This window comes from Perissodus microlepis, chromosome 12 (genome assembly GCF_051167445.1).
Source record: "Perissodus microlepis isolate ML-2025 ecotype Zambia chromosome 12, ASM5116744v1, whole genome shotgun sequence".
Taxonomy (NCBI): domain Eukaryota; kingdom Metazoa; phylum Chordata; class Actinopteri; order Cichliformes; family Cichlidae; genus Perissodus; species Perissodus microlepis.
This window is the reverse complement of record NC_140472.1, coordinates 34,375,864-34,394,806: the sequence shown is the minus strand read 5'-3', so window position 1 is coordinate 34,394,806 and position 18,943 is coordinate 34,375,864. Positions and strand designations below refer to the sequence as shown.

The 18,943-nt window shown below is 40.5% G+C and overlaps 1 protein-coding gene across 1 annotated transcript in view; it reads right to left on the bottom strand.

Moving 5' to 3' along the window:
• Positions 1–1,060: 1,060 nt before the first annotated feature.
• The window catches only part of ppil2 (peptidylprolyl isomerase (cyclophilin)-like 2), a 30,502-nt gene continuing 12,619 nt past the window's right edge, over positions 1,061–18,943 (bottom strand). Inside the window, exons 13-20 of the mRNA XM_084945828.1 lie at positions 17,255–17,344; positions 14,962–14,995; positions 9,320–9,437; positions 8,849–8,905; positions 4,394–4,466; positions 3,838–3,900; positions 2,774–2,916; positions 1,061–1,317 (exon numbers count right to left, since the gene is read on the bottom strand). Of these exons, the coding sequence (XP_084801954.1) occupies positions 1,215–1,317; positions 2,774–2,916; positions 3,838–3,900; positions 4,394–4,466; positions 8,849–8,905; positions 9,320–9,437; positions 14,962–14,995; positions 17,255–17,344 (681 nt within the window). The 3' untranslated portion in view covers positions 1,061–1,214. The remainder of the gene's footprint in view (positions 1,318–2,773; positions 2,917–3,837; positions 3,901–4,393; positions 4,467–8,848; positions 8,906–9,319; positions 9,438–14,961; positions 14,996–17,254; positions 17,345–18,943) is intronic.

Sequence of the window (18,943 nt, the reverse complement as noted above, 5' to 3'; positions counted from 1 at the left end):
TGAAGAGAAGCACTTCCCAGTGCTCAAAAATCACCGGACCATCCTTTTTTCTTGCTAGAAAATATTAACTTTATGAACTATGAAATTCAGAAAACGTAAAAAAAAAAAAAAAAAAAAACCACTTAAGAGCTTTTTTCTTTCGAGTACAGTGAGCTTTGAGGCTCATCGCTCGAGATCAGGGTGGGGAACTCCAGGCTCCAGGGGCCGGTGTCCTGCGGGTTTTAGATCGCACCCTGGGTCAACACACCTGAATCCAATGATGAGTTCATTACCAGGCCTCTGGAGAACTTCAAGGCATGTTGATGAGGTAATTTAACCATTTAAATCAGCTGTGATGGATCAAGGACACATCTAAAACCTGCAGGAGCTCGGCCCTTGAGGCCTGGAGTTCCCCACCCCTGCTCTAGATGCTGCAAGATTAGGTCAAAGACTTTTCCACACTGCTTCTCGATCACTGCTCTATGAGCCACCTGCATATCCACTATCAGTCCTGAGCTGAACCACGCTTTAGTTACATTTCGTAGGCTGGTAAACGTGACTTCTTCCTCCCCACTATCTCTGGGTGCTGCTCACAGGAGGCTATCTGACTGTCGGGTTTGAAAACGTGTTAAATACACTTTATCATCTGTGCCATGCAGAAGCCTCAGCGGAGATGATCTGTCTGCACAGACTCACCGATTTTGGGTTTTATATCTGAATTTTATATCTGATTCAAACAGCCTTTAACTCCAGTGCTGCATGATGTGTGCATAGACTGTACATAAAAGATGAATGTAGCGGCCGTAAAGTCCTCCTTGTTTAATGAGGCATTACTCAAACGAGAGGTGGATCTGTTTAAGAGACCTTGCATGTTCTATAAAGATGTGAAACTAGCCACTGAACCCATAAACATATAGCTTTTGTTTACTATAGACACTGTAAATTAATTATGCCAGTGTTGCTAGCAAGCAGCTAACTGTAGTAGCATAGCAACACTTATTAAACCATCCAGGACGAAACATCAGTGAGATATTTAATCCAAATACCGATAAGATTATCTTTAATAATGAAGAAAACAGTCTTTATGAAAAAAGAAGCTTTAATTGATAGTTGTCAAAAAGCCGATGCTACTGAGAGAAGAAAAACATTACACAAAAAAAAGAATAAAAGTAATTCTGCTGGTTGCCATTCTGACCAGTAAAGATACAATCTGGTAAATTGAGAATGTGTCAGTGCTACCAGGAGCTGAAGTCTCCGAAGCTGGTTTTGCCTTTGGACTTCTTGGCTGCCGTGCCGCTGGTGGACGGACCGCTTTCATCTTCAGCAGCTGAACGTTTTCTGAGAGAAAAGAAGCAGAATATGAACACACGAAGATCCATTTACATATTGCTTCTTGCAGATAATTCTTTAATCTTTCTTATAACTCTGTTCTTTGTAAATTCTGTTGTGCATGTCCTTGTCTGCATGCTGGGCTCATATTTTCAGGCATTTCTTCTTAGTGAAAGTAAAAGTCAACCCAAAAAAAGGGGCGGTGGGGCGTACCTTCAGTCTTTGTGGCCTAAAAGCACTGCTGAGTTTTCTGTTGATCGATTCATTGACAGATTGGTCTGTACATTGTGAAAGTACATTTAAAAATGTTTTAATGCTTCTAACGGTTCCTTAGAGACTGAGGAAATGTCCCGTTTTGTCTGGTAAATGGACTGGTTCTTATATACGTGCCTTATTCACACCAGCACGTTTTTCTACAAGTGCTTCCTATCCAACATTCACACTCTGATGAATAAATTGGAGAGAAAAATTCATTCAACTACTCATTTGATTATGTTTCCACTGTGACACGATTACAGTTAATGTTATAAACCTCAGGCTACAGTCCCACACACTGACATGAATCTGCTCCGCAGTCTGATCGTCCCACTGCTTCTGTGGGACCACCGATGACCACCGGCATCCTGATACCTTGTGGCTGCGATATAATAACCTAAACGTCATGATCTAGACCTGTACCTGTCCCTCCTGCGTTTTGCTATCAAAAAAAACAACAAACAAACAAACAAACAAAAACAGCTGGTGGAAACAAAGTTAAAAAGAAAAACAAATTCAGCCACATTATGATCCAAATCAAAAATCAAACCACAGCTGCAGCACGACTACTCACGACTGCTTCTTCAAATTTTAACCAACCGCATTACATGTTAACACAGTTAAAAGCTTAACACGATAGATTAAAACCCCCCAAAAGAATGATCCCATAAAACACCATAAGAGGCCCTTTATGGACTAATAAAATAGAGCCAGAGGACAAAACTCTATTGTTTGGATCCATCTGTTTTATAACCCAGCGACTGAGCAATTTGAACAGAAAACCTGAGCAATAAAAAGTTAAAGTTATTCTAAATATTATGCCAAAACATGTGAAAACAAAAGGAATATCAAAAATATGTTATGGATAATAACCCTGAATTATCCCTGTGGGGAAAATTGGCAATCTTCTCTATAACTGGCAATTTCATACAATATGCCTATTCCCATTCTCTCTTGCTATGCTGCTATATAATCATACTTTATCATCCATTCATTGCTTTCCACTTTCTCTAGTCTCTTACATCAGATGGTGAGAAAACGCTGCAACTTTTTAATGTAAATTCTGTCAACGGAGTGGAAAGAAACACTCTTTAACTCGTGTTTGTGCGCTTGCAGCTTTCATAGTCTCGCTGGTGCATATGAATGAGTCATTTCTGCATTAAAAGCACAGGGGAGACTGTAGTAATCTGTATTCACGTGTGTTCCTTACATTGTGGCAGGGTTGATGTATTTTCCAACACCTGCTTTGAAGGTTTTTGGCGCCCGCTCCTCCTTGGCTTTCTTCAGGGCGATGTTGGCCTGCTGTTTCTCCTCCTCCTGCTTCTGTAGCTCCTTTTCTCGCTCCGCGGCAATCTGAGAGGCAAAAATCATGTAAATCCACACAAAACTCACAGGATAGATGGGTTTGAATAATAACTCTGACACAGGGCTGCCAGGTTTGTCAATATAAGAGCTGTGACCAGACACTCCGTGAGCAGACCTATAAAAATCAAAAAGCTTATCTGCTTTACATTCCTCCGATCTCCTGTTCAAGGTCAACATCTCAGTCGTGTCCAAACAGCTGCTATTTTTAGACTGCTGACTAGAAATCCCATGCTGACTACTTGCACTGCACATTCTGAAGTTTACAGCCCGCTTCTTTTTCAAACTGACTCGACTTTCGAGGATCATCACCGGCGATGAGAGCTGGCTCTGCGGCTACAGTTTTCAAGCTTGAAGGTAGCCTGTTGAGAACAGGAGCAAGCTCCTCATCATTTTTAAATCATTTTTTACTGAGCTCTGCACCACAAGAGTTTCTCGATCCTGAGGCATCTGAAGGAGAAAGTTAGAGGAAACCAATGTGATCTGTGGCGCTGGTCAGTGCTGGCGCAGACTGTGTAAGAGGCCTCGAGCACGAGCAGAGGTGGGAATTATCTTTACCAGCCAAACGAGGCAGAGCGCGATGGTTCTGAATAAAAACTACAAACTTTTACAACTGCTCAAAAGAACAAACTTTTCAAGAGGTTAGCACCATCACTATTGGGCAACAAGCAAATCAACCCCCAAGTGCCACACTGTACACGCCTGTACACCTTAAGCCCCTCCCACAGGAACTACTTTATCTACACAGTTGGCATTTTCATTTAAAAACTCGATAAGGGAATTCTAGACTTCTCAGAAACACAAACACAAATTCTTAAGTTTGAAAACAGCACAAAGCTGTTTCCCTCTGAAACGCCTCTACTATAAAGATATTTATGGTTTGACAGTCACGTCATAGAGAAAAATTCAAACCTGTGCATCAGCTTCTTCATACGGGTCCACGAACACTGTCGTGCTTATGACCTTGATCTCCGACTGTGGAACAAACAAACATTAAAGCATTAAATGATGTGGAAATGATAAAGCATGTAGGTTCTGTTACACACTCTTAATCCAGGTTAAAATATGTTCTACAAAGTTAAAATAAAAAAATACTGGTTGAAAATAAAGAGTCTAAATTCTAACTAAACTAGTCCAATTTTTATTCATTGATTTAACTTTAAGGTAAACTTGGAAAACTGCTGCTGGATTTCTTTGTTGTGTACAGCTGTTAAACAGAACTCTCACGCTCCCTGCATCGTTTCTAGTCCTGGTATCTGACCTTCAGATGATCTGTGTATCCGTGGCATGACGTCTTGTTCTCCTCAGCTGCTTTTAATGTTTCCGATCCAGAAACTTTAACTCATTTTAAAACTACAGCTCAACCATTTAAAATGTAAAAAATCTGACATACAACAAACCTGTGGACTGATACGTCTTTTCATACATTTACAAGCAAAAGCCAACCTTATACCTCACTGCTTCATACCTTTGGTTTGTCTGTTTTGGGATCGCTCTCCACGTTCTCCATGGCTGTGAGAGTCTCAAATCCACCGACCACCCTGCAACAGAGAAAAAACACGACACGTCCTTCATTTTATACGCTGCCGAGTCCTGACAAAGGTCCCATCATGCCGACCTTTGCCAGGAAGAGGATCGTATCCGTCATAAAACATATCATGAAAATGTAGCCATGAGAGACTCAGACTGCTAAATAATTCATTCCCAGTTTCACCATTTAAAATGACACATCCATGTTAAGAGTGATGTGATGAGAGAGAGGAGCATGATGAAGCTTACATCGCCATGAGCTGATCCATCTACATTAAGAGAGCTGAACTGTGATTGCCCTGCGCTCACCTTCCACTGCAGGAGGGTGTTTGACTTTAACCTTCCTTTCTGACTGATAATGTACTGAGTCGATTCATATCACACCTGTAAACACCAACAGATTCCAGGACTTTAACCTGCACCTTTTTTAATGGCCAGTCACTGTCCTGACTGACGTGTGGTCACTCCTGGACTGACGCCTCTCACGTCCAGTTTCAGAACACTTCAAAACGAGTCTTCACAAACCAACAGGCGACATGTTTCATACATCCATGTGTTATGGACGAGCACAGTGCAATTACACAATGATGATGTATATTCAGGCTGGGAACCTATTTCATCATGAAACCCCATCAGCTGGGATTCTTCTATCGGCATCGAGAGTCAGTAACGGAGGACGAGCTTGACTTGATTTGTAAAACTCTTTCTTTAGCTTGCATTCAGCCTTCAGTTGCTCCCCTGCTCGTCCTGTTGACCATTGGAGTGACTAATTGTGGTTTTCTAACACAGCTGTATGAATGCCAGCATCATCATCTTATTTGTAAGGTGTATGACTGCTACAGATGCCAAACCTCACACCAGGATTTCTATAATTTTGTAATTTATTTCAGCTTATTAGAAACTCTGATGAGCCTTTCTGGAACTGGAAACTCTGCAGTTTCCCATCGTCACAGTTAATCGACTCAGAGTTTAGGTGTAGACTCTTATGGAGACTCTCAGGCCCCTGAGAGGTATACGACAAAGGAAGTTCAACACAGCAGGACTATTTTGTGTTAGCTGGCTTAACAAAACCTAAAACCGCAGCTTTCAGATGGTGGTTAGAGGCAGCTTTCTGCTTCAGGCCCTGTGCTTGTTTCACACATCAATCCTTACGAGCGCTGCCTCAGAGACATCACAAAATATTATAGTCAAAATATTGTAAATAAGAGATTAACGCTGTAGAAAATTGTTAAATTGTTGGGATTTAGTGCACAGAGCGGTAAAATTAATATTTTAATTCAAGTTAATATATTCTAATTTTACAGTTTATTTGTAACATGATCCCTCTACATTAGGGCTCTGAAACTTTAAGCTTTGTAAGTAAAACTATATAAATATTAACGAATACTGTTCTGTAGGAGATGTGGAAATTACACACTAGTTTGCAGCTGGGTTTGATTTGGTGGTTTCAACAAGATGCACATATAAAACACGTGTTTACATCAGGTAATCTATATCTGATGACACAGAAAAGCAATTCGAGCATTAATTAAATATAGAATAAATATATATATACATGAACTCATCATGAAAAACAAAAAGGTAAACATGAATTATGATGCCAGTGTGTCACGCAGCTTATAACCTCCTTAGTGAATGAACATCGTCTGCACATGGGGACAGCTAAACAAGCTGTGAACATCAGCAAACAGCTGCTTTTTCAGTTTAAATCTATAGAAACAGAACAGCGTTTCTATGGAGTCAGGCTCTGAATCGAAGCCCAGCACTCACTACAATTAATTCTGCTTTTAGACACTTCCAACTCCTGCTGGAAAAATCTGGCTTTTTGGCTGATAAACACTCAACTAACCCTGTCTGCCATTTAGTGCAGAGCATGTAAGGTATTCAGAAGCATTTTGAGCATTTTCTGTTAAAAGGCTGGTTTCTGCAGGCAAAAATGACTCAGGGAGCAGTGAGTGTGAAATAAAATGGAAAGGTTTAGGTCCAGGCAGCCAAACAAAAAGCTGACTCGCTGATAAAGCTCAGTGAGGCCAGGAGGAGCTGCAGGTTTAGCTGATAACACTCCTCACTGGATTCATCACTCGAGCTTTGTCACGTCGTTTTGACGTAGTCTGTTAGTGGCTCCCCTGGTGCAGAGCATTTTAAGAAGCTGCTCTCACTTTACTCTTTAAACTGCAAACTCTTTCTCCAGCTGCTCCTTTATCCTCGTGTGCTCTGCTTTCATACGTTCAGGCGAACCGATGAGCACAAACACTTGATGACTCACTGACCTGCGGCATCAGATCAAACTGTAGCGTTTTAAACGTTTTTCCCTACCTCCCGGTGACCCGACACATTGTTTTTATCTCTAGGCCTTCCAGCTCGAGCCTCTTTTGCAAATTTACATTAAGATATAAATTAAGATCCCACCTGTCTGCACAACAGGTACCTGCAATGTGAACAAACATCCTCTATATAAGGTACAAAGAACCAGCGTTATATAACCGATTTTCAAAATAAAATCATTTGCCAGATAAAATAACACAGAGGTGTTTGGGCTAATCCAGCGAATGGCAAATCATCACAACATCACAAACACAACAACACAAAGCACTCCCACTAATCATTTTTACAGGGAAAAAAAACACTTCATCAGTTAGTGAATTAAAATTAAATGAATCTGAAATACTTACGACAACAAATAAAACGATCCTGTCACTTTTCAGGAAAAAAATATTGTGAAGCCAGAATTCACGTGCAGATTAATAATAATAATCGATTAACTGAGAAAATAACAACAAAAATTCACCGTCTCGTAGCTCCACTACCTAACATGTCGAGATAAAACCAGATAGAGTCATAGCAACAACAGTATACTGTGTACTGCAAAATAATGCACACAAAAATATATCATAAGTCAACCCAGAAAACGTACCAGCTCCAGACGAGCCCGACAGAGTTTTTGTTCTGTATATAAAGTGCAGTGAATTAATAAAATGTGTGTTTGGAGTGCTGGCGCTATATCTGAACATCCCTCATTAAAATACAGTCAGAGACATTTGTTGCATATCAAACCCCAAAATTTCTGTCTTTCTTCTAATAAAGGAAGAAAAAAATCTTAACATTTGCAAACACACAAAAAATGCTAATAAAAGAAACCAATGAGCTGCATGAGGAAAAAAAAGACTCCTGGTTTCGGCTACATGAAGTGATGCCTCCGTGTTATACGATTCATTATGGTCAAGCAAAACAAGACATTTTAAACGTGACCCTTTTTTAACCTCCTAGGACCTGGCGTCCACATATATGGACATCACATTTTGGGACATCTAGACCAAAATACTTAAATTTTCTCTACAAGGGCCTGATATCTACTTATGAGAACATTATGCTGCCACTGTTCTATCAAAATTTGAAACGAATGTCCTCATATGTGGCTCTCATTTTTCTCAAAAACAAAAATTAGGTTAAAAAAAAAAATCTGGTAATTCTTTGTTTTTACATTCTTTAGGTCCCAATCAGCCCAAATAGCAAAGAAAAATTAAAAATGCATGCCATGAAAGAATTCGGGTCTTAGGAGGTTAAGATAAATAAATAAAAAAAGCTAGTTAGACGATGGAAAAATAATCTATCCGTCACGGAGCTAAACATTTAATCACTTACAAAAACTAAAAATGCATAAAGAAGCAGTCTGAAAGTGTGATTCCCCTTAATCAGAAAACACTGAGGATGTGGTCACACATCAATAATACGAGTGTTACGAGTTTCTTTAGACATTTTTAATTTTCCATTCGACATCATTTATGCAACCCATGAAGGTTATTTAATAAGATGAAGTGTTTCCTCATCAATTAAAAACAAACACATTATGTTCAGTACTTGAACAATAATAAATATTCTTGACGACCCTGCAGAAACAGTGTCCTCTGTAAAGTACCTAAATAGATCTGGTTTGGTTGCCTAGGTCTCAGTTAAATGTGCAAAGACACTGGGTTAGGCGGTAAAAAAAGCTGCTTGCAGGGTTAAAACTGAAGCTTTTATAGTGTGCTGAGCATCTAAAGAATCAGCCTGTTAAAAGCAGTCTGAATATTTTTAGACAACAGTCAAGGCTTTTTGCAAAAGACGACCATTCGCTTAGCAGGGAGAGAGAGAGAGAAAGCCATCAGTTTAGGTTCAGCATCTCCTAAATTTTTCACCGCTTTTGACCAGAAGTCAGTTTAGAAGTCAGAGTACTGGGACCACGTGTATGAAAGATAATATGAGAGGTGAGAAGGAGAGATAGAGAGTGAGGACTGAGAAGAGGAAGAACATGCAGGAAACTGTCAGGACTGTTGCCTTTCACACCCAAATAATAAACACATAGACACAGTACACACATACAGTGAATATGATAACACTTAAAAGACAGATTTACCTTCCAAATACTGTGTGCTTCCTGTCGAGGTAGGTGCACGATCGAAATGTGATGAAGCTGGAGGGAGAATTTTTTTAAAAAGTTACACAAGTTTTGGAAATAGTAGCCAGCCTTATTTTACAAAATATGAGAAATACCCTTCAATAATACACACAGGCTAAAAAGGCTAAAGCATGGAGGTTTAAAAGACTGGAAATAGTGGAAACAAGGAACTGTGGAATATTAGCTGAATGATCAGAGAGCTCTTTTGTGACAAAATTTGCCCCAGTTGGCTTTTATAACTTGGGAAACAAATGGCAGATATTTAACACTAAACAGCAAAAAAGTAAAAAGAACTAATGGCTGTGTTAACACGAGTTTCTGTGTACGCTCAGCAGAGACAACGACACAGACGAAACACAACATAATTCCCTGCCGGCTGACTTTCAAGCTCTGGGCAACTGTTCTAAGTTTAGGAAAAATATGTCTTACAACTGAGATTTGTTGGTGTTTGGACCAGAGTTTGCCATGCTGAGAATCCCCCGGCCGGTATGGGATAGGTTGGGGCGAAACTCATCCTTGAAAGGTTTTCCCCAGAAGGATTCGCCTCCTGAGGATGGGGAAAGAATGACCGAGAGAAGGAAAACAACACAAAACATTACGTCACGATGGGAAACAACAGAAATAGTCAAGTCCTTAATAACATATTTGCTTCAGAGTCCTAATTGACGTGCAGTTTTAACACTTTCTTGCGCTCTGGTAACATGGCTGAAAATGTTTCTGCAGGTAAAGCTTCAATATTTGCTCAGGCTAAACCTTTTACACTGCAAACACTGGGTCATGTTAGCAGGAACTGTTGACGGATGCTGTACATCCTGCTGTCCAGCTTTCAAGGTCTTGGGATTAAGCATCCTGGCTCACTGGCTGTGTTTACTGGGCGCTATTCACATTTTGAAGACCAGCCTCTCTCCGCTGGAGCTTAATGTAACTGTGCATGTGTTTATTTCCTCTCCAATGTTGCTACTCTGTTGGTGAAAAGACCCCACACCCCTACGGGCAGAGCTATAAGTCTGAGGTAAAAAGTAAGCAAGTAAAGTAAGTTAAATATATTTATATAGCACTTTTCTCTCTCATATCCATCCACTCATTAACCACAGAAGGCTAAATAATTACCGATATTCTCTCTTCACGCTTTAGAGAGAGAAATAAACTCAGCTGTGTTTGTGTGGGTGGACCGTGACCTCCTCCCCACCAGGACAAAGTTGGTTTTGGTTATAGCATGGCTGCAAAGCATGCAGAATACATGGTGAGTGAATGATTTCGTAATACATTTTAGAAAGACTGAGTATGGTCATACAACGTTATATTTATGTTTTGGGGTTTTTCCTAATTTGCGCACTACTTTTTCGTATCTCTTTTTTTAATATACTCTAGTTCACTTCTTCTTGCTCAGGCTTGTACTGCTGTAACATGAGGAATTAATAAAGCCCTTGTATGCCTGACGAGTTTTTTCTTCGTTTAGAAAGTAAATCTAAATTAACCCGGGTCCAGTTTGGGGCGGCAGCCGTCTGAGCAAAGACATAATCTCTCCAGTGTGTTCTGCCCCAGGGTTTCCTAACCGGGGTTTTCCTCCCGCTCTGACTCGCCTGAAACACCTCTCATAGGAGGAGCCCCAGAGGCATCTTAATCAGATTCCCAAACCACCTCAACGCGTTGCTTTGATGTGGAGGAGTAGCAGCTCTGACTCCCTTCCACTCCTTCACTTAGGCCAACAAGTCGTTTCTGCCTGAGAGCCATGGTCTCAAACTTGGAGGTGCTCCTTCTCATCCCATGTGCTTCACACTCAGCTGCAAAGCGCCCCAGTGAGAGCTGGAGGTTGTTGTTTAATATAATCGAACAAACCTGTGAAAATTATTAACCGAGCTGGTGACAGAGGACAGTCCTGGCTAACTGGGATAGAGTCCGACTTACTGCTGCCAATGTGAGCCAGACTCTCCCTATGGTTGTACACAGGCCAGGCAGGGTGTAACAATGACCCCACACTCCCAGAGCACTCCCCACAGTGACCGAGTCCAAGTCCACAAAACACATATAGACCGGTTGGACAAACTCCTACGCTCCCTTAAATATCCTTGAGGGGAAAACAAACCGATCGACTGTCCCATGACCAGGATGAAAAGTGCACTTTGAGCTTCCTAACCAGATTGGTCATGTGTGTACAGTAAAGAAATGCTTGTCATTTATCCACAGACCCACACGGTTGTATAAATAAACTGTGGTTTCTCGCTGATCCACAGCTGACATGCCCTAAGGGTGGGAAAAAGGAGACTGCTAGCTGGTATAAACAGATGGAAAACGCAACGCAGGTTTCAAAAATAAAAACATCAACAAATGCTTAACAGAAGGAGACATGTCGAGCCTCGAGGACACGCGAGGGTTTTAGTGAGAAACAGTGGACGGAAAAACAACTTCGAAGTTTGTTAGGAAAAAGGAAACATGTCCAAGCCTTGTTTTCAGCTTTCAGCTCCACATAAGTGCATGTTATATTTTTATATTGTGAAAGTAACAAATCAAATTAGTTTGTATGAAAACAACTCGAGTTAGCGGCTCTGCCAGTACCACTTATTCAGATTCCTGCACCATGAGAGAGACAGGCAAGAGACCCGGTTGCCCTTGAACACGGAGGCGTGTTGAGAGCCTTCAGCTGTGAATCATTATTCAGACTGACTTCATCATTAAGAATCATCATAATGAGTATACAGGAATACGCACGGCAGGGGCTTATTGGCTCCCAACAGGGGAAAGGATCTGTCGCCCTGAGATGTGTTTCACTGTCCTGCGTGCTGCCAGCTGGTGTACGTGCATGTGTGTGTGTGTCTCCACATAGGCACAATATGTACCCGTGAGTGTGTTTGCGTTTGCAATGCATACAACCAACCAATCAATTCTTTAGAGGCTTCTGCAGCCATGACGTTCCCCCGGTGACATTTTTGTATAATTTATAAAGTCGCTGACATTTTACCTCGCTACGAATGGATCGTAAATGAAGGTGAGCGAGAGAGGAGGGCCAAGGGAGAAATTAATTCCCACCAGCGAGTTAACGATTAAATTAAAGTGAAAATCCCTCTGTCGGGAATTTCAAATATTCCTCAAATTAAATCAATGGTACAAACTTAAACTTTGCTCGACCTAAACAGGAAAGAAGGAAGAGACGTGAAGACAGCTTCAGCCTAATAAACATTCTTTTTTAGCATTTCTAAGTACCTGAGCGTGTGCATCGGCGAGTTCACGATTCAGTATTTAAAACTCAGCTCTGGCCAAAGCACCTGATCTTGCAGGGTTTTAGATAAATGAAGCTTTTCAAAACTTGGCAAAGCATTAACGCTACAGTGAGCAGTTAGCTGAATGTCATATACAGGAAGTGAAAAAGACAGATTTGCTCAAAACATTTCAGCAATTCCTGAAACTCCTGACAGGAAAGCACTCCAACATGACCTAATAACTTATTTTAACATCACTACCTCCCCATGCACACACAGTATTAATATTTTTTTTACCTTAAAATACACAATTAGGTTTTTTGTTTTTTTTTACCTCATGCTTGTATTTGAGATATTCAGAAAACTTCACATTAAACAACATGTGAAACTCATCACATCTGCTTTGGTTTCCACAAAAGGGCCAAAGCAAAACAACAGATTGAGAGTCGCACTCCAAACCTTCACTACAGTTCATTTTATTATACAAACAGCATGCTAGACTGCACCCTACAACGTGCTTTGGGACTATTAAAAGAACAGTTCACCCAAAATCTAATTTATGCCTTTTGGAGATATAGGCTGTAGAGTCGTCTGCCTTTTCTTGAACATAATGGAACAAGATGGCATTTGCTTGCAGGCAGTAAAAAAAGCTATATTTAAAAAAAATGTTTTACAGATCGTCTTTCCAGAAATCATGATCCGATTACTCAATGGAAACACACAAAAGTATTGTGAACAGTAACTATTTGTAGCACACCGAGCAACTGTATCACCCTGCAAATAAAAATGACGTATCTACCCATGATGAGAGTCTCAATTTAGGGACAGTGTAATGGGTTTTTCTCCTGAGGCTGGCGAGGCTTATTATTCGTTACGATGGGAGCAACAGGCTTGTATATGACACTATGCCAGAGGCCATCCCAAAAATATCCGAATATTAAAAATGATTAGAGGAATACTTTGCCCACTGTGGATCTGCCAAAATAAGTAACAATCACGTACTTGAAACCTACTGTCTGTCTTAATAGCCTTACAGAAACAAAAGAATCTCAACAGGGGAAAAGAAAGGTTGTAATGTTTTCCATTAAGCGTGTGGCTAGGTGGTTTTCAGCCCTTAAAAAAACAACTCTTTCCTAATGGTGTCCATCCTCAGCTGACCTTTATTGCTAACTTGTTGCCTGCTTCTTTTGGTTGGTGGATGACGACATCAGGAAGAAAACACTTCCTACATGAAACTGTAACAGCAAGTACTGTGGATTTTATGGCTTCAGCGTGTCATGATTTCTGCACAGAGAGACTGCTGCTGAACCTTTTAATTTTAAATGCTCTTTTTTAAAAATTTCAAAGCCTTTCAAAGGATTAAAGGCACACAGACCGGGCAGGAACAAGAGACAGAGGCAACGTTTGCTAGGGGTGGGGGAAAAAATCGATACTGTGTAGTATCGTGATATTTTGTTTGCTAATAATGTATCGATACAGGGACAGCAGAAATCGATATTTTGTTACAAAAAAGGTTTTTGTGCTCTGACTTCAGAGCATGTTGATCCCTTTTCTGAGCAAGAATCCTGACATTCCTTCACTGTCCAAATGTGTTTAACTTTTTTTTGGCAGCAATAAACATGACAGTTTACTTATTTTAATTTAAGACATGTTTTATTTTAATTACGTTTAAAACTTTTTTATTTAATGTAAAATTATATTTTGTTTTAATTTACTTTCAAATTCTTCAGTTGCTGAATGGGCTGCACAGTTTTCATAAATTGCATAGTTCAGAATAGCTATAATTGTCCCAGATGGTTGCATTCAGTTAAGTTGGACTAGACTGTAATACAAACCGTTCAGTTTGTCAACAATAAAACTGACTGAAATGAGAGAAAGACTGAGTGTGAGACTTTGATATTAGATCAAATGAATATTGATAAAGTTTACCTTTATGTACAGAATCTGAATATCGCAAAATATTTTTAAAAATTGCAATAATATCGTATCGTGCGTTAAGTATTGTGATAATATCGTATCGTGGGATGTATGGTGATTCCCACCTCTAACGTTTGCCCTCTTCCTCATTAGGGGGATGATATCTTTAGCAGACAATAGCAAAATCCTGAGAAAGGGAAGTGAGTCAGTAGCAGTTTGGCCTTACATACTCGTACAGCTGTGAGAAAACGAAAATATTTCACATGAATCTACGCATACCATTTTAGTCCATTATATTTAAGAAAAGGCACCTCTAGAGCCAATATCTCCAAAACTGACCCACTGATAATAAATCTATCTATAAAGATAAACAGCTCTACAAGCCAGTGGGAAAACACACCAGTTTGATTCTGGATGAACGGCCTCTTTAAGCACTGCAGAGAATCCCTTCTTTAAGTCCGGTTGAAGGTCTGCTAAGGAGTTGTGTGCACACACTGTTCAGTCCAGGTGACGAGGAACATTTTGCCCACAGGCCAGAAATTCTGCACCTCTATAAATCTGTCATGCTGGATGCGTTTTGCATAGTGTTCAGAGACGCCCACAGACACAAAGCTCACTTTGTGCTGCAAACTCTCACATCGGCTCCGACGACACGAAGGCAGGAAATTAACTACATGTGGCCTAGCAGTCAATTAGACTTTTGCTTTTAAAGTGGTTGTAAAAGCAGGAAAATTACAGCATATACTAGATGATTGGTGTTTCACCACAGCCCCATTCAGCACTCTACCCTCAGCCACCTCTATCCACATCATCTCTGTTGCTTTGTATGCATGTACTCCCGTATTTAGTAACACTCTTGACTTGCAGTATTTGCGCAAAGCTTCCAAAAAGGGACTATTAATGATTCAACCACTCAAATGAATTCAAAATGTAGTTTAAGCGCAGTGCTAATCTTACCTGTGCCTGTGCCAGTCGGGTCTCCTCCTTGAATCTGGAAAAAAGAAAAAAAAAAAATGACCTTTGGGTGACCTCAGCTTCCTCTGCTGCACACTGAAAAACTAAATGCGGGTTTTGTTCTGCAATACAGGAACAAATGATACATCATTTTTAAGTGTTTTTCTTCCCCAAACGTGACTGTAAATTGATTATCTTTTGGATGGGAGGCTTCTGGATGTTTCATCAGTTTTTAAACATGCGATAAACGACACAATTGACAAAAATAAAGTTTCCCTTCTTGCCAAACACCCAACCTGGGGTCACGTTTCCCTGTTAGAAGCCTGACTCAAAGCTTTCCAGGATACTGGCCCCTATTGTTCATTGTAAACTTGCCCGGTGTTCCTATGAGTGCTTCTACAGTTCTCTGCATTTCTTTAGTGTTCTTGTTTAAAGAGCTTTCTGAACTTTTGACCACCAGCATCACCGTGGAGCACAGTTTTGCTGAGTGGGCCTCCTGTGCTTCCATGCAGAAAACACTTCTAACGTCTTGATGCATGCTCAACCATCCAGGTAAAGAAATCCCCAAAAAGTGGATTCTGTTCATCTGGACATTCTCAGTGGGAGAAACGTTTCATCATCATCCAGGTGACGTTGTCGGTCTCAGGTGACTGCAGGTTTCTCCAGCCTTATAAACCTTATGACTAAAACTAGCACTACTGAAAGAACAATGGGCCGCGAGGTCAGTTCCTTGATCATTAATATGTAAATTGTCATGACCATTAATGAACAACCACCGATCAATGGTGATCAGATGAACAGAATCAACTGTTTTGGACTTTCTTCTAACAGCACAGGCAGCTGATTATTCTGCATTTTGCACTGTTGCCTTTGAAGCCATGTTCTAAAAAGGAGGCAGGGGCAGAGAACAAAAGCTCAGTGACAGAGAAGAAAAGAACGGCTGCAGGGAAAGGGAGACGACGAAGAGCAGAAGCATGTTTGCTCAAACATAATTTGTGGAAACAGGATATTGTTTTAGGTACGGTTTATGCTATGCACGCCCCAGTGTGCCAGCCGTGCAGTTATGCTTTTTCTGCCACCCTTGTTAACCTGCTTCCCCCTCTCTCATTCCTCCTTACTGCTGATTGGCTGTCTTTTGTTGCTGCTGTTTTAACTGTCTTATTTTTCACTAGAATCTTTTCTACTGTTCGTTGAATAGTGCAACACAAAGAGTTTTTTTAATGCAAAAGAGCTCTCGTGGCATGAAACAAACACTGCACCGTCTCGAGTGTACTGGTCTCCCATGTTAGAGCTTTAAAAAGGTGCAAAAGACGACAAAAAGCAATGCTTGTAATGCTTCCCCATTAATACAGTAAATAAGTATACATATTATTAAATTAATATTAAACCTGAATTATTAGACGGCTGCATCATGTTGATGTTCAACACGTCTGTGCCTCTCATGTTTCAAATTAAAACCATCTCTGGATGTTCAGCGATTCACAGGTCCTGCTTTATAGTGACAGTGCTTTTACTGCCACTGCCACAGATTTTAAAGTGTTTGTTGCTATGAAATGATTCTCTGTGAGGCCTCCTCTCCTTTTGGGCTGCGGAGGGTAAGCTGAAGGCGCTAGTGGCAGTGTAATTACGTATAAACAATTCACAGCTTGCCAGTGTGAATGAACGCCACAGGACAGAATGAAAAAGGTAAGGGTCCTCTTGGGACCAGATGTCCACTCAGAGCCACTTTAATTATGGAAGCAGCAGCTCTGAAATACACAGACGACGGCTGATCAGACTCGCCGCCTCATATTCTCGTCTGTGTTTAAAGCTTAAGCTGAAAAGACGCAAATAAAGTCTATCATGATTACAACAAAAACCAATGTAATAAAACACAGATTCTAATTATTCAGGGGTGGAGGATGAACCCAGATATATTCAGGTCATCCTGACTTCTTCATAATGTGAACTCTAATCACTGTTTAAGCCAATATAAATCCTCCACATTTCAGTTAAAATGCAGCAGGCCGAGCATAGACCATAATTTCCAAATCCATCAGTTCCATCAGCTGTCTGTTTAAGAGCCAATTTGAAGCTTTTAATGAGTAATTAGAGCATCAGCGCCTGACCACTGCACATGTTCTGCAAACTCTTGACCTCTAATACAGTGAAGTTGCATTTATTTAAAAATCTGTGAAAGGAACTTGTGAATCACAGAGAAAGGTCTCAAAGCTCGATCCAGACACGTATTAATTGGTGGCTTTAGTGGAGGAAGGTAAAAGCAGGAAGGTGTTTTAAGCAGGTATTATTTCCTTACCATGAAATTCCGGATGGACCTGTGGAAGATCGTTCCATCGTAGTAGCCCTTTTTGCACAGACGGATGAAATTCTCGCCCGCTTTGGGAACCTTGAGGAAAAATAACGCAGGTGCTTAGCTTTGTGATTTTCTTCTTCACTACAAGATCAATACTTTTCATTTTATCACCACTCATTTGATAAGTGCCAGCACGAACAGTCAAAAAGTGCCCAGTGTGTCAAACTAGTGTCATATACCAATATATATGTTTTCTTTCCCACACATATACATAATTGCATAACCTGTTAGCATTTTTCAAGTTCATGATAGTACTTTTGGACAATGACACAATGTTTGTTCTGAAGTTCAGCTTTATTTCGACGTGTTTAACAAAAATATTGCTTTTCCTGTTCAGGAACTACAGCCGTTTTTATGCATGGTAAAAAAATAAAAGTACTTATGGAGCTAAGTGTACTTTCACTCCATCATCCATGTGAATATTTGACTTCTCTTATTGGAGCTTTAGAAAACACTGAACTGGCTGTATTTCAGCTTTCATGCAGCAGTTACTGTCAGCGTGAAGTTTTACATTCACATAAACAAACTGAGTGGCACATTTTCAGCTCTGCCTGACCTGCTACAAAATGTTTGTTGTACCCATAAGTCTGTCATGAAGTAGGGCTCGTAGCTAGAAAGCAGGCTTAGTTCACATCTACAACAGAGCGATTTAAATGTTGAAAAATAAAATGGTTCATTGAAGGTGCTTCCTGTGTTATGAAACTTTTTACCCGTCTTGTAAATCATTACAAAACACCAAGCGTCAGGCGCTAATTTTGACTGACTGGTAGTCTGTGAAACGAGGCGGCGACACAGCCCCGAGCAGAAGGCGTGGCTTTGACTATGACGCCGGTCAGGTCTACCGTTATTAATGTCAACAGCCTGGAGGAACACCTCTCTGAGTGTTCGTGCGAGAGAAACACACACCCCCGGCCCGGCAACAACAGTTGGTGGTTTCCCCAGATTTATAAAATACTCTGTTTAAACCTCTTTATTTTAACAGCTCTCTGCTGGTCTTATTTCCACATACATCTTGATTTTGCTGGGGGTGATCAACTCTCTGGCTCCTTTTCCCTCTAACATAAATCCCAGATTTTCTAAGCACTCTGGTACAAAGAGGCTTATTGTTTTAAACCACTAAGCACACACACACACACACACACACACACACACACACACACACACACACACACACACACACAAAGTAATTTATTTCTATATTTTTGGATATAAAACTGATTTTTGGAATTGAAAAGAACGTCTTAAAATAGTTGTCTAAGGACAAGCTGTCTGGTTCAACAGATTACTACCACCTCTATGAATAAATACATAACAAATCAATATAAAAGCCTCCTTCTTCCCCCAGTGCTTCAACTTTGATTATTAACCAGTCTCCTGCGTCAGAGACACGTCTGCAAGTCCTCTCCCTCTCGCTGTTGCTGCTCTGTAATAATGGTTAATTTAGCGTGCATGCTTTTGCGTTACTTTGCGAGTCTCTAAAATGCAATTCAACTTAAAAACATGCCTAGGTGCCTAAAATTGTCAACAATCAGTTGGTGTCAGCATGGAAACATTTGGTGACGCAGACAAGAAGGAAAAGTAGAAAATGTCCTGATTCACACGTGTTTACAGACTCGCTCACGCTGCCATGCA